General features: G+C 47.8%; 1 protein-coding gene across 2 annotated transcripts in view; it reads left to right on the top strand.

Moving 5' to 3' along the window:
* ARHGEF12 (Rho guanine nucleotide exchange factor 12) overlaps nt 1-21,283 on the top strand; it is a 715,358-nt gene that overhangs the window by 534,132 nt on the left and 159,943 nt on the right. For both annotated transcript variants that reach the window (XM_085645963.1, XM_085645964.1), the window contains one exon: nt 10,206-10,279. In XM_085645963.1, the coding sequence (XP_085502089.1) occupies nt 10,206-10,279 (74 nt within the window). The remainder of the gene's footprint in view (nt 1-10,205; nt 10,280-21,283) is intronic.

The raw sequence follows: 21,283 nt of genomic DNA on the forward strand, positions 1-21,283 counted from the left end.
CTAAGCGAATCTTTCCACTCGCCCTACCAGGATCCACAATCATTCTCTCCCACACACTCCGACACGGATGTGTTGGAGGACTACATGGGTGACCAAGTCCCCTACCACGGAGACATAGACCCTGATGACCAACAGGACCCTGATCAAACTTGGGGCGACCCTGCAGACCCAGGTGCACCTCTAGATGCACAGGACCCACAACTCTATGGGGCGAAAACATCTCCCACAGAGGACACTGCAGCGTTCAACGCTCTTATTGAACGTGCCGCAAATAATCATGGAGTGCAGCTTCACTCTGACACCGTCGAGGACGACTTTCTTATGGACACCTTCGCATCCTCAGAAAGGCATGTAAAAACTCTGCCCATGTTGAAAGGGGTCCTCAAACCAGCCAAGGACATCTTCAAAGAACCCACCAGGGCACGGGTGATAAACCCCAGGATCGATAAGAAATACAGATCGGCGCCTGGGGACCCTACTTACATCAGAGGCCAATTACCACTAGACTCCATTGTCGTAGCGAATGCTCGCAAGAGGGTACACTCGCAGACGACAGGTGACGCTCCTCCCCCGGACAAAGAGCCCAAGGTGTTAGAGACCTCTGGCAAGCGAGTTGCCGCCCAGGCTGCCAACATATGGCGCATAGCCAACACTCAAGCGCTCCTCGCTCGCTACGATAGAGCGCACTATGACACATTGGAGCAACTACTCCAACATCTCCCTGACCAGTTCAAAGAAGGTGCAGAAATCCTTATCAGAGAGGGACAGCTACTCACAAATGCTTCCATCAAGTGTGCACTAGATGCCGCAGACACAGCTGCCAGGGCCATAAACACAAGCGTCATGCTGCGACGACATGCCTGGTTGCGAATCTCCGGATTCAAACCTGAGGTGCAAAATAATATACTCAATCAGCCTGTCAACCCCGACTATTTATTTGGACCGGAGGTTGACACCACCCTTGAGAAAATAAAAAAGGACACGGACACCGCAAAGTCCATGGGGGCTCTCCAGACTCAGTCCTTTCGGAGCAGCTCCTTTCGTCGCCCCGGAAATAGAGGAGCGGGTAGAGGACAGGGGTCACCGCAGACATACAACAAGGGCAATACACAAACCACCTACGATAAAAACACCCGGGGTGGATATCGTGGCTCCAGTACAAAGGGAAGAGGACGCGGCTACGGCAACACCAGGTCCTCCCCCAAGAACAAGCAGTGACGCCCTCTCCCTTCCTCCCGACCACATAACACCTGTCGGGGGAAGGCTACAAAGGTTCCTGTCCACGTGGAACTCCATCACCACGGACAGGTGGGTCAAAGATATTGTCAAATACGGTTACTGTCTAGAGCTAACCTCCACTCCACCCACAATACCTCCAAGAAACCGTCCTATGTCCTCAGAGCACTTAACGCTCTTACAGCAGGAGGTGCAAAGTATGCTTCTAAAAGGCGCTATAGAGGTCGTACCCGTCCACGAGCAGGGTACGGGAGTGTACTCCCTCTACTTTTTAATACCAAAAAAGGACGGGTCACTCAGACCTATATTAGACCTAAGACCCCTGAACCAGTACATTCTTTCCGAGCACTTTCACATGCTCACTTTCCAGCAAGTCCTTCCGCTTCTCAAGCAGGGAGACTTCCTAGCCACGCTGGACCTCAAGGATGCGTATTTCCACATACCCATTCACCCCTCACACAAAAAATACCTCAGGTTCACTGTTCAGGGGCAGCACTACCAATTCAAAGTCCTTCCCTTCGGCGTGACAACAGCACCCAGGGTTTTCACGAAGTGCCTAGCTACTGTGGCGGCACATCTACGGAGGCAGCACGTACACGTCTACCCCTACCTGGACGACTGGCTCGTTCAAGCACAATCAGCCCAGCAATGTGCCAACCACATGTCCTGCACCATTCACCTCCTTCACAGTCTGGGATTCTCACTAAATTACCCGAAATCCCATCTCCAGCCCGCACACGTACAACAGTACCTAGGTGCGACTATAGACACTCTGGCGGCCACAGCTCAGCCAAATTTAGTGAGGATCAACAGCATGCAAATGCTGATCTCCAGGTTCAAACCCCAACACTCACTTCCAGCGCGAGTGTTCATGCAGTTGATAGGCATGATGGCCTCCTGCATTTTCATAGTCCCACACGCGAGATTACATATGCGCCCGCTTCAGGAGTGCTTAGCACGTCAGTGGAATCAGGCTCAAGGACAGTTGAAAGACCTAGTGTTGGTGAGCGGTCGGGCATACAACTCTCTGCATTGGTGGAATCCACAAAACCTTTGCAAGGGCCGACCGTTCCAAGAGCCTGTTCCACAAATAGTACTGACAGCGGACGCGTCTCTCCAGGGATGGGGAGCTCATGTACTCCACTACACAGTGCAGGGACTATGGACGACACAACAGAAGAAGATGCACATCAACCTTCTAGAACTGATGGCAATCTTCCTGGCCATGAAGGCATTCAAAGTACATCTGTGCAACAAAGTCGTGTTGATCCGGACGGACAACATGACTGCCATGTACTACATACAGAAGCAGGGAGGAACACACTCTCCACAGTTGTCTCATCTGGCTCAGAGCATGTGGAAGTGGGCCATTCAGAGGAACATGTTCCTCGTGGCAGAGCACCTCCCGGGCAAGGACAACCAGATGGCGGATCTGCTCAGCAGACACAGCCACCAGATGCACGAGTGGGAGCTACACCCTTCAGTACTCCAACCGTACTTCCAGCAGTGGGGTCATCCAGAGATAGACCTCTTCGCCACAAGCGAAAACGCAAAATGCCAAAGCTTTGCCGCCAGGTTCCCACATCCGCAGTCGCAGGGCAATGCAATATGGATGAACTGGTCCGGCAGATTTGCGTACGCTTTTCCCCCAGCGCCGTTGATACCGCTGGTGGCTCGCAAACTCAGACAACACTCCCTGACACTCGTCCTAGTTGCTCCTACATGGGCACGCCAGCCATGGTACACCACCTTCCTCGAACTTTCCGTGGTGCCGCATCAAAGGCTGCGGATCAAACCCGCACATTTGACGCAGAACCATGGAGAGATTCAGCACCCAGATCCGCAACAGCTGAACCTGGCAATCTGGCTCCTGAAGTCCTAGAGTTTGGCTACCTCAACCTGCCACCTGACTGTATGGACATCATCAAGGAGGCCAGGAGACCCACTACAAGAGCTTGCTATGCAGCCAAATGGAAGAGGTTCGTCATTTATTGCAGTAATAATGACATTAACCCGCTGGACGCATCCATCCAAAACATCATTTGTTACCTCTTACACCTATACCGATGCAATCTGGCGTACACCTCTATACGTGTCCATTTGACCGCAATATCAGCCTATCTGCAAACCAGGCAGCACCTCTCACTATTCAGAGTGCCTGCCATCAAAGCATTCTTGGAAGGACTCAAACGAGTCATTCCACCAAGCCACCCACCGGCTCCAATGTGGAACCTCAACCTGGTCCTCACACGCCTGATGGGTCCACCCTTTGAACCTCTCCACTCATGCGAGATTCAATTCCTCACCTGGAAAGTAGCTTTCCTGGTAGCGATCACTTCTTTAAGAAGAGTTAGTGAACTCCAGGCACTAACAGTTCAAGAGCCATTTATACAGGTCCACGCCAACAGGGTCGTACTACGTACCAACCCCAAATTCATGCCCAAGGTAATATCGCAGTTCCACATGAATCAAACTATTGAACTGCCCGTTTTCTTCCAAAACCCACAAACTGTCGCGGAAAGAGCACTCCATACACTAGATGTAAGGAGGGCCCTCATGTACTACATCGACAGGACTAAACCCTTTAGGAAGACAAAACAACTGTTCGTTGCCTTTGCCCCACACCACAAAGGTAACGCCATCTCCAAAGCAGGGATAGCCAGATGGATAGTTAAGTGTATTCAAATTTGTTATCAAAAGGCGAAACGCACATTACCTATTCCCCCACGAGCCCACTCAACACGTAAGTTAGGGGCCTCCATGGCTTTTCTAGGAAATATTCCCCTGCATGATATATGTAGAGCAGCCACCTGGTCCACTACACACACATTTACCAAACACTATTGCGTAGATGTGCAATCAAAACAGCAGGCAGCTGTAGGACAGGCTGTTCTCAAAACCCTTTTTCAGACCGCTGCAGCTGGCACTGGTAGCCGCCGCTAACAGAGGGCACTGCTATACATTCTATGCACAGATATGAATTCAGCAGCCCACATGCCTCGAACTGAATATGCTACTTACCAGTATGCATCTGTTCTTGGCATGTAGGGCTGCTGACATTCATATCGCCCTCCCTCCTCCCCGGCGCCTGTAGCAGCTGCAGCTCTCGGAATTACTGTAAGCATGGTCATCACTTTCTGTATCTACTCCATCACTGCCACAATGGCGAAAAACAATCTGAGGATGGAGAGGATGCCCATGCGCACTGTAGTCCAGGGGAGGAGTCACCTATCCCAGGATACTTCGAAGACTCTTGCAAACATCCGGACCCAACACTAGGCGGCGATCTATGCACAGATATGAATGTCAGCAGCCCTACATGCCAAGAACAGATGCATACTGGTAAGTAGCATATTCAATCTCTGGGTTCTAGATCTTGTGGAAAATGGGTATGCCCTTCCCTTTCGGGAATTCCCTCCAAATTACCCTCCTTGCCAAGGGGCTTGCTCGGAGGACCACCGTCTTCTCCTGCAGGAGGAAGTCCTGAAGTTGTTTCAGAAAGGTGCGATAGAGGTGGTTCCAGAGCAGGAGAGGGGTCAGGGATGCTACTCCCGGTATTTCCTGATTCCGAAAAAGGACGGCAGATTGCGTCCGATATTGGACCTCAGGATCTTGAATCTTTATCTAAAACAAGAGAAGTTCAAGATGCTCACCCTTGCTCAGATTCTTCAAGCGCTGAATCAGGAGGACTGGATGGTGTCCATCGACTTGCAGGATGCGTATTTTCACATCCCAATCCTGAAGTCGCACAGAAAGTATCTCCGTTTCACGGTAGGGTCGCAACATTATCAGTTTGCGGTCCTACCGTTTGGTCTTACTTCTGCACCCCGAGTCTTCACGAAGGTGATGGCAGTGGTGGCAGCCTATCTCAGAAGGTCAGGGGTCTCGGTTTTCCCCTATCTGGACGACTGGCTGATCAAGGCGGAGTCTCCAGAGAAGGTGCTGCATCATCTGCGGGATACAACTCAACTGTTGTACAACTTGGGTTTTTCGATAAATGTGCCCAAATCTCACCTGGTGCCCTCTCAGCGCAACCTGTTCATAGGTGCGGTACTGGACATTACTGTTTGTCGAGCATTTCCTCCTCCTCAAAGGATTCTCGACATACAGGAAATGATTCCTTTCTTTTACAACGGAGCGGTTGTTCCGGTCCTGAAGGTCCTTCGCCTGCTCGGTCTGTTTGCTTCTTGCATTCTGTTGGTCAACCATGCACGCTGGCACATGAGGGCACTCCAGTGGTGCCTCCGCAAGCAGTGGTATCAGCACAAGGGAGATCTCAGGGAGTCTGTGAGGATCTCCAGAGAAGCTGCGGCGGATCTATCTTGGTGGGGCATGGAGGGCAATCTGTCTCAAGGAAAGCCTTTCCATCTTCCTCCATCGGTGGCCACTTTGATAACGAATGCATCCACCTTAGGGTGGGGTGCTCATCTGGGGGATCTGGAGATCAAGGGTCTTTCGTCTCCAGAGGAAAGGTTGCTTCACGTCAACCTTCTGGAATTGCGGGCGATACGTTTGGCGCTCAAGGCCTTCCTCCCTTCCCTTCGCGGTCAGTCTGTTCAAGTCCTGACGGACAACACTACCGCGATGTGGTATATAAACAAACAGGAAGGAGTGGGGTCTCTTTGTCTCTGCAGAGAGGCCCTGCGTCTATGGTCCTGGGCTCAGGACCATCGGATTTGTCTGATGGCAAATCATCTGGCCGGGGTGCTGAACGTGCGTGCGGACAGTCTCAGTCGGCAGTTCTCCGCCGACCACGAGTGGAGGCTCCATCCGGAGGTGGTTCGTCACGTCTTTCGGACGTGGGGAACTCCTCGGGTGGATCTATTTGCCACCCGCGAGAACGCGCACTGTCCATTGTTCTGCAGTCTCCAGTATCTGATGTAGGGAGCGTTGGGGGACGCGTTTCAGTTGAGTTGGAGGTCTCGACTCCTTTACGCGTTTCCTCCCATACCCTTGATTCCTCGGGTTCTGAGGAAGATTCGCCAAGACCGGGCCCAAGTTATACTGATCGCCCCGGATTGGCCAAGAAGGGTGTGGTACACAGATCTTCTCCACCTCTCCTTGTGCCCTCCGCTCCGTCTCCCTCTGAGGGCAGACCTCCTCTCGCAGTCGGAGGGGCAGGTTCTACACCCCCACCTCCAGAGCTTACACCTTCATGCCTGGAGATTGAACTGGGCAACCTGAATTCCTTCTCTCTCCCACCAGATGTGGTGGATGTTATTTTATCGGCCAGGCGACACTCCACCATGTCCATTTACTCATATAGGTGGTCTAAGTTTGTTCTCTGGTGTGGAGAGAGGTCCATTGATCCTTTGAAGGCTCGTCTGTCTAATATTCTACAGTATGCCCTTTCTCTTGCTCAGCAGGGCTTTGCTGTGGCTACGGTGAAAGGATATTTATCGGCTCTGTCGGCTTTCCTTTGTTTGCCGGATCAGCCGTCATTATTCAAATCACCTATTGTTCTTCGTTTTATAAAGGGCCTTACAAACAAGTTTCCTCCTACTCCCTTTATTGTGCCTCAATGGGACTTAAATCTTGTACTAACCTATCTTATGGGTTCTCCCTTCGAACCTTTACACAAGTGTCCCTTGAGGTAGTATTACCTTTTGGAATACTCTTAACCTCTCCCTGATGGGAAAGATTGCACTCATAAAGATGGTGGTCCTGCCCCGTTGCCTCTATACCGTGCAAGGGTCTTTTTTCGAGATTCCACACCGGGTCTTTCGGGAACTCGACTCGCTCCTGGTCCAACGACTATGGAATGGGGAAGCGATGCAGGGTTAGTTTGGAGGTTCTGAAACGTAGCTGGGGTAGGGGGGGTTTGGATATTCCCGATCTAGAGCTTTACTACTTTGCGTCGCAATTGCAACATGCCATAGCGTGGTTGGACGCGGATCCCTCTTGGGAGCGGTCCCTGCTGGCGGGTACGTGCGGGGACCGACAGCTAGGGGCTTTGTTGTGGCGGGCTGGGGGGCGGGACCCGCCCCTGGTGCAGCTAGGGGCCACAATGTGGACCCGAGTGGTTCGCAAAACTATTCAAGAACGGCCCTTCGCCGCGGAGGCGGATTTCTGGCAGATGCCGCCCTTTGCGCAGATCGAACGGGTGATGTCAACGGAGGCGTGGAAGTCAGGGGGCTGCCTGATGTTGGCCGACCTGTACCCGAACGATAAATTCATTACCTATCAGGAAGCCATGACCACCTTTGAGCTGAGCCTATGTTTCCGGAGGCCCCGGAGCACACTCAGACCTTGGTCACTATGATAGCTATGGCGGGAGGGCAAACATGTGTTACTCACCTCTATAAGGCGCTACGGGATGATAAAAAAAACTGGCCCCCTAAAAATAGAAGACAGATGGCAGCAGGTGTGCCCGCAGGAGCTAGCACCGCGCGACTGGGTGCGAATCCACGAAAGTGTGCGGAAGGTGGCGGTGAGCAATCGCTTTAAGCAAATCCAGTACAACATAATACACATGACGTACCTATCCCCTAGAAGGCTGCACGCCATTGATGGCTCCAGGGACCCCCATTGTCCCAGATGTTGTGGTGAGCCTGCAGATTTTCTGCATATGGTATGGACGTGCCCAACAATCCAGACGTTCTGGGGGGCGATTGTTGACGAGCTGACCCGGATAACCGGTTGGATGATCGTATTGGATCCCCGTGTATGTCTGCTGGGACTGATTCCGCGAGACCCGAATCGCAAGCTAAGCAGGCGGTTTCTGGTTCTGGGGCTAGTGATAGCCAAACGGCGTATAGCTATCCACTGGTTGACGCAGCAAGGTCCCGTAGTGGCAAAGTGGAGGTCAGATTTACGGGAATGGGCCCTGGCAGAGGAGGGACACATATGAAGCACTAGGAAAGACCCCAAGTTGCCTGAGGTGCTACTAGCGTGGGGGGCAATGATGCAGGATATAGCGGGACAGGCCTCCCAGGTCACTATATCAGTACAGCGGGACTGTCCATCGGGGCGGGGGAGACCCCAGGTCGAGGGAGGGAGATCGCAGGTGGCCCCGTGTGAGTACTCCGATACGCGACCCTTGAGTTACGGAGACCCGGCAGCAGGGGGGGGAGGGATAGGGAGGGGTTGGGGGGGTGGTTGGGTTGGGGGAAGCGGATGGGAGGTGGGAGGGGGGTATTGTTTTAAGATTGGTTTGGATAAAGCGATTTCGCAGTGACATCGACTGTACATTATGGAAGAGAAAGGCCTCTACAAGGTGTTGCACCCCTACAGTTGGCAAGATTGCTGCGGACTTACTAGGAGGCTTCTGGACGACGCAATGGCCAGACCACTGCTGGGTGCCTTGTGTGGGCTTGGTCCCTTGGTAATTAGTGGATAACTGCCCTACGGCTTCTTGGGTTAGAGTCCCTTCGAGGCACTTGTCAATAAGGTTTTGGTATGCAGTGTACTGATGATGATGTATGTCGTGATCTTGAGGAAACCAATAAAGTTTGTTGAAAATCAAAAAAAAAAAAAGAGGGTCCCTTGAGGTTGTTGTCCTTTAAGACAGTTTTCCTCGTTGCAATCACCTCGGCAAGGAGGGTAAGTGAGCTTCAAGCTCTAAGTTCAAAACCCCCATTCTTGACCATTCATGCTGAACGAATAGTACTCAGGACCAGGGCTGCATTTTTGCCTAAGGTGGTAACTCCCTTCCATTTGGGGCAGTCCATTACCCTTCCTTCTTTCTATCCTCCCCCTCACCCTTCCAAGGAGGAGGAGAGACTTCACCGCTTGGACCCTAAGAGGGCGGTGAGCTTCTACCTGGACAGGACAAGGGACTCCAGGATTAATGACCAGCTCTTTGTGGGCTTTGCTGGCTGCAGGAAGAGTCGAGCGGTGCACAAGCGCACCCTTTCCAGGTGGATTGTCTTGTGCATCAAGATATGCTACTCCCTAGCTAGTAAGGAGCCTCCGGAGGGTTTGAGGGCTCATTCTACCAGGGCAAAGTCTTCCACATCTGCCTTAGCTAGGGGTGTTCCGGTGGAGGACATTTGTAGGGCGGCAACTTGGGCCTCCCTCCACACCTTCGCAAAGCATTATTGCTTAGACACCGAGGTGAGGAGGGACGGACACTTTGCTCGTTCCGTCCTTCAGGATTTTCTGGTATAGAAGGGTGGACACCCTCCTCCGGGAGTGGGGACTGCTGTGGAATCTATTCACAAGGTGAGGAATCCACTGGCAGATGTATCCATCAGAAGAACAAGTTACTTACCTTCGGCAACGCTTTTTCTGGTGGATACAGTATCTGCCTGTGGATTCCTCACTGACCCACCCGCCTCCCCGTTGTCCATCCTTCTATACCGGTATTTCTATGCCTGTAAATCTATTGATGGGTTTCAAATGTGTTTATCACTGTCAAAAGCATTATGTTATTTCTTGTGCTTTGTTATTGACTTTCCACACTGAGTGTGTTGATATGCATATTGTGTACTGTGTATACTGTGTATATATATTGCTGTCAGTCCGTCCGTGTGCCTCGAAGGCACGGAAAAAAGGGGCGGAACTGACGTCGTCACGCCGACGAGGTCTTCTTATGGAGCCGGTGACGTTAGCGGAGTCGCGAGCGGAGCCGTGTCTCTGTGACGTCGTCGTTGACCCCATCAGCGTGGACTGCTACAAAAGTTTCCGAATGTTGCTGGCACAGGGGATATTCACAAGGTGAGGAATCCACAGGCAGATACTGTATCCACCAGAAAAAGCGTTACCGAAGGTAAGTAACTTGTTCTTTAGGATGTAACCGTAAAGAAAAGGGGTGGAAGGTAGCGTGACGCTATAACTTCATGTCACCATGTCCTGTTGTGAACCTATACAAGAGGAGCTACACTGGAGAACAGCCAATGCTGGTAAAGTATGGAGATGGGATGGTGGCAATTGATTGAAGGTGGTGCTGTGTATTAGAAAACATGACTTAATGCTGCTGCAAATATGAAAGTAAAAATGAAAATAATCTCTTATTGACATAATTGTAGAGATGAGGATGAAGATGGTCAGAAACTGAAGAAGGAGGTCCAGAGTCCACCTACCAACAAACTTAATAACCCAGGTAATCAGTTTGGATATCCAGTTTTCTATTTTCAATGAGGCATCCATTTATTTATTTTCCACTAATAAGGATCAGGTCCACTTATCTAATTGGACACCTGGAGGTCTCCTTTCTTGCAGCTTATGAATGTTTGGATTGCCCACAAAAAAGCATGTCTAGAAAAAATAGAGAGGTAAACTAATGCGGCACCAGATCTTAGAGGGGGAATGAGTATTAAGGCAGAACTTCTTGAAATATTTTTGAGAGTCGGATTAGTAAAGAAGCGCCTCATGCAAAGGTTGATGGTACATTATAGCCAAATAAGGAAAAGTGGACAGGCAGCTGCTACATAAATCGGGAGTAAGGAGAAATTGAATCTCAATGATTTAAGAGACCAAGAAGTACCTATGGAAATTAAGTCTTGCAAGTCCATTCTGCAGCACCTGGTTTGCAGTTTTCTCTGCAGTACTCTAATCCCTATTTGATTCCAACTAACACTTTCTGTTGAGACTTCTAGCCGCAGATTCCTCACACTTCAAATATTCCCCAGGCGTCGGACTGGATCTGGAAACTTTTCAGCAGTTCCTCCTTGTAGGGAAGTGCCTCTTTTTGTATGGTCACCCCCATAGTTTTGTACTGGTGCTGCGCTGTTTTTTGACCCTGTGAATGCACTGAGGCTTGCCAACCAGACCTCTGTGCTAGTGCCCTGACCTTAAAGTATGTACATGTGATTGGCTTGTTCCCAATTGGCATAACCTAACTTACTTGTAAGTATATGGTACCCAGGAATTGCAGCTCTGGGTGTGACAAAGGTAAAACAATGCAGACTGGAAGGGCAGTTTAAACATGCTAACCAAACTTTTCCATTTAAAGCCCACTCCTCATATATATATATATCCAACAAGTAATGCTCCCCAGGAGTGGCTGAATCGTTGTAGCCTCAAACCAAGAGATCACAGACACGGACCAGATTCCTTAGTGCAAATTTATTCGCTTGTTCGCAGAATTGTCGCCATAACGTTTCGGCTCCCCAAGAGCCTTGTTCACATGACGTATATATATATATTTCATCCTTAAAGTAGGCCTAGCAAGCCCTAATGGAGGTCTCTTAATATTAAGAAGTGGAAAATGTATATTCGTAGCATATGTTGGCTGCAGTTACACATGCTATGCACACTTCTGCTTTCTAGTATTTGGCCCGGACTCTGCAATTTGTTTTTCACAAGGAAGTCTTTTATGGTCGACATCGTTCGTCGTATCTCCACCTACTTGAGGCAATGCTAGTGTTCAATGACTTCTTTGTTAGATTTTTTTTTCCACCAACAGGCTCGGATTGAATGCATCATATATGTGTAAGATTTCAATGCCCATGCGGCCTGAAGATGCCTAACGGCTACAACATATTTAGGATCAACAACGAAAACATAGCCACGGTTCCTGCGACTGTTAGAACCGCGTAGGAGTCAATCGGAAGCTGCTGACTTCAACATCATAACCCTCCACAATTCCGTCGAGAATGTTCTTCTCCAGGTAATGGGAGCTTTTTTTAGAAATGCACCTACTCAGACGCTCACGATGTCTGCAACCTCTGTCGCCGGAGCACAAAGAGCAGGACGGTACAACGTGCAACATATTTAAAAAATAAAAAGACACTGAGAAGCAGATGAGATCACATACTGGCTGATAATATGAAGATGGCAGCGGAAGGGGGAAGTTCTCTCCATCATAAGCCAACCAGCGAGGGTGAGATAGATGTTGATGTCACAACTGGAATGGGGTACGTCATCACAAGCCCTCACTAAGTCGCCTCTGATGAATCCAGTGGGGAAAGGGAGTCTGATTTGCAGGTCGAGGACACTACGCACCAGGTTCCGCTTCCAGGATTGGGGCCCAGAATGAAGATAACAAGAATGGCAGGGAGTACAATTGATCCACCACATTTAAAGAAGATCATACATAAACCTCCCCCTCAACACCATGGTGCATCGCAGCCCTTGGGCTCTGGTCGACACTGAGAGCGAGCCTCGGAGCTGAGACAGGTTTAGAGCATTATTGATCCTGATAGGGCATCAAGGCCTAAGGAGAGGCATGGAGCCGGCACCAGGCCAACATCAATGCTGAAACCCCCATCTACCTTGGCCCACACATGGGTACCGACAAAACACCGGCATCATGCTTTGAAACCGGACAAACAGTCAGAGCCGAATAAGCAATTGATTTGAACCCAAAAGCAGTTGAAACACTCCTTGACTCTGACAAAGACAAAAGACCATGGTTACTCTTCAACGGCGTACAAAACCTTGGCTCAGACAACACCAATGTCAAAATCACCTTCCTTAGCAATAATAACAGTGCCAGAGAAACAGGCAAAGACACCGCAAAAAACAATACAGCAGAAGGAACAAGGCAGTGTTTTTTAAGTCTCATGAATTCATGCAGAAAAAGCATCATAAGGAGACTTCCAAGAGACAAGGTCAGAACTTGGATGTTCCACAACCAAAAGAAATTAGCGACAGAGCATGGGGCCACAAGCCCCATGCCATTGTCAAGCACTATTACCTCACAAAAGGTCACCCTTACCCACTCAGGAAGATGAGGGAGGAGACACCCTGAGCATGAAGCTTACTATTCTGACTCGGAGGGAGACACACAACACAGCCCAGACCTGTGGGATGACTATGATATGGTCCTTCCAGACACCAACATGGAATGCCTATCCCAGCTCAAGCATCTCCACCTGATGATAGCGCCTCATAACAGTGTGATACAAAGGGCAGCAGAATATCACAAATTGCCAAACCAGACTACAGAGGAGGAAACTGATTTCCTGGTAGAAACACTTTCCGGAACGGAACGCACAGTTCAGTATCTCTCAATGATAGGCTCTATGATGAAAGTATCTAAAGACATTTTTAAAGACCCAGTCAAATCAAGGGTACTTACACCCAGAATTAAAAGAAAGTACAGGCCTTCACCTTCAGACCCTCTCTACATCAGAGGTCACCCCACTGCAGGCTTCTTAGTTGTGACTACAGCTCATAAAAGAGCAGCATCACAAAGCACTGGGGATGTTTCAGCTTCCACCAAGGACAGTAAGCACATTGATGCTGCAGGAAAAAGGGTTGCAACAGGACATGGCAATCACTGGCGAATTATAGATGATGTGGGCCTCCTAACACACTATAAAAGAGCTATATCAGATGATATCTGTTACAGTATCTCCATGAGCAATATAGGAAAAGAGGGGAAGATCTGGTTGCAGAATTAAGACAAATATCTAATGCAACAATACGATGTGTTCTAGATAGTGCAGACACAGCTGCAAGAGGCATTAATTTCTTAGTGATGCTTCGTAGACATGCAAGGCTTAGCATATCAGGGTTTAAACTAAAAGTGCAACAGCACATTTTAAGCATACCATTTGATAGTGAGCATCTCTGTGGTCCTGAAGTTGACACGCAACTCGAGATATTAAAAAGGATACAGAGACCGCAATATCAATGGGACCCTGGCAGTCCACTATTCAAAAACACCAGCCCTCTTGGAGGTACCAAAGAAGAGAGGCCTCTAAGAATAACACCCCAGAGACCCCAAGTTACAAATTACAGCAGCAACAATACTACCAGCAATTGGTGAAAGGTATTACAGGTATTAAAGAGGTGGTTTTAAATCAAGAGGCAAAGGTAGAGGAACACCTACAAAGAAAGCATCTACCTCAAAACAGGAGCTTCCAACCTTTCCCCCAATCACTAATCAGCTATCAGGGGAAGACTAAAACAATTCCATCAGTTGTGGCTGAAAGTAGCATCAGACCAGTGGGTGTTAGACATCATCAGTAAGGGATATTGCCTAGGGCTGAAAACTAAATCACCAAATATCCTACCAAGACAACACACCCTCAATCCTCATCATCTACAACTGCTGAAATAAGAAGCAAACATGTTATTACAAAAAGAGGCCGTAGAACCTGTTCCATTCAAACATCAAGGGATAGCAGTATACTCCCTATGTATATCCTAATACCCAAAAAGGATGGAACGCTCCGTCCCATACTGGACTTACGCCCACTCAATCAACACATCCTACCCAAACACATTCCCATGGTGATACTCCAGGATGTGATACCACTACTGCAGGCAGGCGACTTCATGACAGCATTAGATTGGAAGGATACGTACTTTCATATACCAATCCATCTGGTACATCGCTGGTACCTCCTGACTGTGGTAAATGCACGCCACTATCAGTTCAAGGTACTACCATGTGGTGCAACAACAGCCTCATGTGTTCAAAAAATGTCTAACTGTAGTAGTAGCAAGTCTGAGAAGGGAGAACATCCATGTCTTCCCTTACCTGGACGAGTGGCTGATCAAGAGTTTCAGCAAAGAGAAATGTCTACAGGACACCCAAACCACTGTCAACCTCTTACAGAGACTTGGATTTACAGTAAATGCAACAATTTACTCATGCTCCAAATACCACCTTATCTAGGAGCCATACTCAATTCGCTTACAGCTAAAGCTTACCCCAATCCATAAAGGGTTCTCTATCTCCAGAACCAACTGGTTCTTTTTCAGCCGCATCATCACCTCCCAGTGAAAATGGTGATGTCTTCTAGTTATGATGGCTTCTTGCATAGCAATTCCACATGCCAGACTTCATATGGAACCCATACACGAGTTCTTAGCATCTCGGTGGTCACAAGCGGTAGGCAACATGGAGGATCTAGTGTTGGTTTCACCCAATGTCCATCAGGTACTACAGTGGTGGAATACACAAATTACACAAAAGGGAAGAGCCTTCAAGGACCCAATCCTGCAAGTGACAATAACTAAAAATGCATCACTCATGGGTTGGGGTGCTCACATGGGAGACATTATAGAACAGGGTCACTGGTTTGTACAACAGACATTCCACATCGATGTTATAGAACTTCCAGCCATACAAATGGCTGTCAAAGCATTTCTACCCAACGTAACCTGGAAGAATATTCTTCTACGCTCCGAGCATATGATTGCTATGTACTACATAGAGAAACAGGGAGGGACCCATTCATTGCAGCTGTCTCAACTAGCAAACGTCATGTGGAAATGGGCCATCAGGCACAAAATCCACTTCTTGGCACAATACAGATCAGGGTGGACAACTCGCTAGCAGACCTACTAAGCAAAGACACAACATCAAATCTATGAATGGGAAGTCCACACTCTAGTCCTACAAGCATGCTTCCAGTCGGTGGGTACACCAACAATAGATCCCTTTGCCTCCACAAAAAAAACGCAAAATGCCAAAACTTCGCAACCAGACGCCCCTATCCATGATCCAAAGGAAATACTTTATAGGTGTGCTTTTTCACCTCTCCCACTCATACCTTATTTGGTCAGAAAATTTAGACAAACATCACTAAAATTGATACTCATAGCTCCAACATGGGCACGCAAACCATGGTACACAACACTAGTGAACCTGTCCCTAGTACATCACAAGAAGATACCCAAAATACCAGATCTTCTCACCCACAGCAAGGACAGAATCGGGCATCCAAATGTACAACCGCTCAATGTTGTAGTCTGGCTCCTGAGGTTGTAGAAATTAGGTACTCACAATTACCACCAGAATATATGGGCCTTCTAAAGGAAGCCAGAAGACCAACCACCAGGGGGGTGTTATGCAGCAAAATGAAAACGCTTTGTGCACTACTGTGCTGAAAATAATAAACCCTTGCTCTCCATCTGAACAGCAACTGGCATGTTACTTATTACATCTTCAAAAATCACATCTAGCATACACTTCTATAAGACTGCATTTAGCAGCAATCACTGCCAAATATCTGCAAACAGAAGACCTCAATCCCCTTTTTCACATTCCGGTAATAAAACCATTCATGAAGGGGTTCAAGAGTAATTCCACCACATACACCTGTACCATCATGGAACCTATACATTGTGTTAACACGATTGTCAACACCATTAGAACTTATGTATAAATGCAAATTGCAGTTTCTAACATGGTAAATGCCTTTTCTTGTTGCACATACTTGCACTAACTATTGGGGAATCTTATTTTCAAGTTTTCCAAGACAAAGTTTGACTACACACAAACCGTACGTTTCTGCCAAACATTGTATCACCTTTCCACTTAAATCAGATATTAGATTTACTAGTTTTCTTCCCGAAACCAGAGACAATTGTAGAAAGGGCACTAAATACACTGGATGTCAAAAGAGCCGAAATGTACTATGTAGAAAAAACTAAAACATTTAAAAAACACAACTATTTGTAGCTTTCTCAAACCCAAGAAAAGGTAATTGTATCTCAAAAGCAGAAAAGGCTAGATGAATTGTTGAATGCATTACAATTTGCTACAACAAAGCAAAAAGAACTCTACCCACAATGCCAAGGGCTCATTCCAAAAGGAATAAGGGAGCATCAATGGCCTTCTTTGGAAATATCCCGCCAACAGACATTTGTAAAGTGGCAACTTTGACAAACTCACACACATTTTTACCAAACATTATTGTGTGGTTCTACAAGCCAGACAACAAGCTCTAGTGAGACAAACAGTTCTACACACACTGTTTCAAGCAAATACACCATCTGATGCCTAAAGCCACAGCAAGAGGTGTACTGCTTTGCAGTTTATGCATAGCATGTGTATCTGCAGTCAAAACGTGCTACGAATGGAGTTGCTTACTTACCCTGTAAGCATCTATTCGTAGCATTCAGTGCTGTAGATTCACAAACATCCTTCCAACCATCCGGTAGGTATTAGATGGTGTCAAATATACATAAAATGTAAACATGTTCAACAACAAATGCTAACCTAGCAGACTATATCCTCACTTCCCGTATGGCAGGAATAAAACCTTACAATCTGAACAACTATTTGCAATGCAATAGATCTCGCATTTACGAGAGTTTGAGCTATTGCCATTTACCATGCCAATACCATAAACTCTCGCAAATGTGAGACGTATTGCATTACAAATATTTTTTGTGTCAAAGGGACCCATGCTGCGCTTTTACTTTAATGGAGGCTGTGCCTCTTTATTTAGACAAGCCGCGTCTAAAGAAAGGGGCATGGCCGACAGAGTGAAACCGCGGCATGGGGGCCTTGACAAAAAAAAGCATCTGTTTGTCAAGTAGACAAAGAAATGCCTTTTTTTGTGTAAAAGCGCCCCATGCCGTGCTTTCACTTTAATAACAGCCACGCACCTTTGTTTGGATGGGGCTTGTCTACAGAAAGGGGCGCGGCCTCCATTAATGTGAAAGTGACTGCATAGGCACTAGTAAACAAACAAGCAAACAATAATAAAAAAATAAACGCGCCCAATTTAATTAAAGCGGACTGCCCTGCTAAAATAAAGAAAGAAAGAAACTCATCCTCTATAGTTAAAGCAGACCGCCATTAGTCATTAAAATAAAAGCGGGCGGCGTGCTGCGACGTAGTGGGTGGAATTGGGGCAAATCATTGAACAAAATAGTGCTCACAGCCAAGATAAAGCAGACTGTGTAACAAGACAGGTCCAGTTGTTATGGGAGGTTACAAATGCAGACAATGCGGTGCCAGGGAGGGACTAACAAGCTTATTCAGGAACGAAAAGCAACAGTTTTGAAAGGACGGTAACAGGAGCCAATTGAAAGGATAGGTGGAACATGGCGTAGCTTTAAGTCCCTACCTCAGTACAGCATGCCTCCCAGAGCAGCGCATGCGCTGCCCAGGCTCAACCTGAAAAGAAGCCATTGAATGTGCACATTGTCTCGAGGAGGAGGAGATACGAGGCACGGTGTTGACCATAAAAGACTTCCTCTAGAAAAAGAAATTGCAGAATCTTGGCCCAACACTAAATGGCAGGAGTGGGCATAGCATGTGAATCTTCAGCACTACACACTGCAAGTAGATGTTTACAGCGTAACATACTTCTTTTACATGCCCCAACAGTAAAAACAGCAATTGTTGTTTTTTACTGTGGAAGTTAGTAGCTGCATTGGTACGTGCAGAGTTACAAGCTGACACCTTAGCCTTGCTAACTTCTGACTTGAACTGCTAAAGTTGGTATCTTAAGATATCAAACAACTCTACATTAGACCCAACTTGATGCTCAAGGCGAAATTAATGTAACTTGTGGCGGTGTGTACATTTTACAAAGTTGCCACTTTGTAGCCCAAAGTCTCCTGTGCTCATTCCCAGTTGCACATGGGGTCTGTCACTGAGATAGCTTTCTGCCCTCCTGAGGAGTTGTGGAGAAGATTTCCAGGAAAGGACACATCAAAAGCCTGCATTGTAGAGGGGTGTTAACTCAGCCTGGCAGGAAGCCACATGGGTGTTAGCCCAAAAAGCGAGCTTCAGAGGAGATTCCTCTTTTGAAGGGCTAATGGGAAATGCTTGGGAGAGGTGCTGCTCTATTGTTTAGGCTCACAGCCCAGCACTGGGGATAGGGAGAGGAAACCAGCTGACAAACTGGTTTTCGAGGGGCATGTAGCCCCCTTGGCAGCTACACCTCTGGGTAAAGCTAAGAACCTTGGCATGCCGAGAGAGGAGTCCTGCCATGTTCGTAGAGGGCAGAATAATGACTTCTGGGATAGCTGAATGCCTCGATTTCCAGGAAGTGATCATCAGGTGAGAGGGAGCCCGGTAGCCCAGTGATTCTTAACCTGTGGTCCGAGGAACCCAGCGGGTCTGTGAGGCCTACTCATGGGTCATCAACTCCACAGAAAATCAAACAAATTATTAACAGATTGATAAAGTGTATATAACTATAGAAGCAACATGTAAAATTGATCATTTAAAATGTTTAGTAAATGTGAAGGAATTTAAAACTGGAGGACCAAAAATTAGGTTGGTGTACTCGGGTTGATATGTGGGAACAGTGCAAATGCATCAAACAGAATACAGTATGGATGATACGTGGCCTCAGTAGAATTTAGAAAAGTTCCAATCTTCCCATTAAAATTAAATTGTTCATTGTTAATTAAATATGATATAACTTGTGATTTATGTGATGAATGCTACTTTCAATATTTTTCTGTATTATTTTGAGGTTCAGATCATCTACATTTACTTAAGTCGGGGTCCTTGACTTCCAGTAGTGCCTCCATGTGGGGTCCCTGTATTCAAATAATGATTCAGTGGGGATCCCTGCACTGCAGTGATGATTAAGTAGCGATCCACAGAAATCAAAAGGTTAAGGACCACTGTGGTAGTGACTGCGACCTCCTTTGAGGGCATTTTCTGGCTATAAAAAGGACCCCCCTGGCACCAAGGACTCAGATCTTGTCGGTCTGGAGCAGATGACAGAAGGACTCAACTGCTACACCAAGGACCTAGGAGAGAGGCTACAAAGCCATTGACTGCACCTGCTATACATGGTGGCTAGCAAAGCAAGAGGGACTGTGCCTGCTGTGTCCTGCTTATGGAGAAGTCGACTCCTGAGCCCAGCTGAAGTTACAGTCTACAAGGGTCAGTTGGCTAACCTCCTGATCTCGGTGCAGAGCCACAACAGATGAAGAAGCCTGCTGGGGTGAGTTGGTAGCCCAGAGTCAGTGCTCGCTGCTCCTCATCGCCGTGCAGCCAAATGGATCAAGTCCAGACACTCTAAAGAAGGATATCCACACCAATTTATAAAACTAGTAAGTATCTTTTAGGCATCAGACAAAAATCATTCAGGTAAGTACATTTTTAAATCTAAATTCTTTCCAGTTGAAAAAGTGAACTCTGCTGTTTTTCTTAGTTCTGCCATGTTATCCTATGGTAAGAAGAAAAAGTTCTGCAAACAGGTACAGTACATCGACTTACGGAACCAATCTCCAGGAGTTAAGGTGAGTGGTGTGCAAGGTCCAAGGCAGCACCAGCAGTACACCACCCTCGGCACGGGGGCGGCCGGGCACAGGGCACACAACCGCATCGGGAGCCCAATAAGTTTCAATGGACATCGGTCTCTGCGAAAAAAGGCTGCAGGCTCTGGCTGGAAGGCCAGTTGCATTGAACCAACAGGTTGCTTCAAGTCTTGAGATGGTTGGGAACGTGAGGACACCTGTGGTCCTCTTCTCCACAGCCCGGGGATGCAGAGGTGACTTTAGGTGTCTGGTTTTGGTGTTTCCGAAGGCCTCGTACTCTTTTGTTTTGGAGTTTCTTCTGAATAGGTCAGCTGTTCATGGGAAGCCTTTTGTCTTTTTCGAAGGCAGGCAGCTTTTTGGTGTTTCTCTCTCTTCATAGGTCATTAGTATTGGCTTCTCTGGTGACAGGGACTCCCCTAAATACTGAAGTTTAGGGCATTGGGGAAGTAGCCAATGGGCTACTGACCCTTGGGGTCACTACGCCCCCTATATGACCACTTCCTGTGGCAAGTGGGCATAACCCTTTCCCAGGATTCCTAAGTATGCCATCACAAAGATGGCTACTTCTGAAAGATTGTGCCCACCTCAGTGTAGCCCACCTTAGGGGTGCTACTAGCCTGGAGGTGGCACGCCTACCTGACTAGCTAATTTTCCGGCCTATCCTCGTCCCATATGGGTCCTAGATGAAGGGAGGTGGCTTTCTTTCCTGTGAGGGGAACCAGATTCGCATTCCAAAGGCGACAGCTCTTTGATGCTTTCCAGCCAAGGAAGATTAATCAGCAGATCATCCATTGATAGAGGGTGTTACACCCTCTTCCCAGACAGGCTTTTGTTCTGGGCCTCCTGAGAGTTGAGGCTCTCCACCTAGGAGGCCAGAACAGCGTCTCGGGTGGCAAGATGGCAGAAGCCAGTCATGGAGCACACCAGAGGCTGGTAGGTTTACAGGGGGCCAAAGGGGGTCTGAACTGAGGTGGCGAAGTGAGCTAAAGAACGATGATAGATTCAACCCAGATTTAATAGTGACTGGGGTTGAGTGTCTGAAAAGTTCATCCTATAGCCCGACGCCCAAGACATGTTGTTTGGGGTCAAGGGCAACAAGTTATCATGTGTATTTTGTCCCTGGGACAAGTAGGCCCAACCCACTGCAGCACAAACTCTTTGACTGCCAGTTTGCTGTACCACATTATGG

Source organism: Triturus cristatus, chromosome 3_1 (assembly GCF_964204655.1).
Source record: "Triturus cristatus chromosome 3_1, aTriCri1.1, whole genome shotgun sequence".
NCBI classification, from domain to species: domain Eukaryota; kingdom Metazoa; phylum Chordata; class Amphibia; order Caudata; family Salamandridae; genus Triturus; species Triturus cristatus.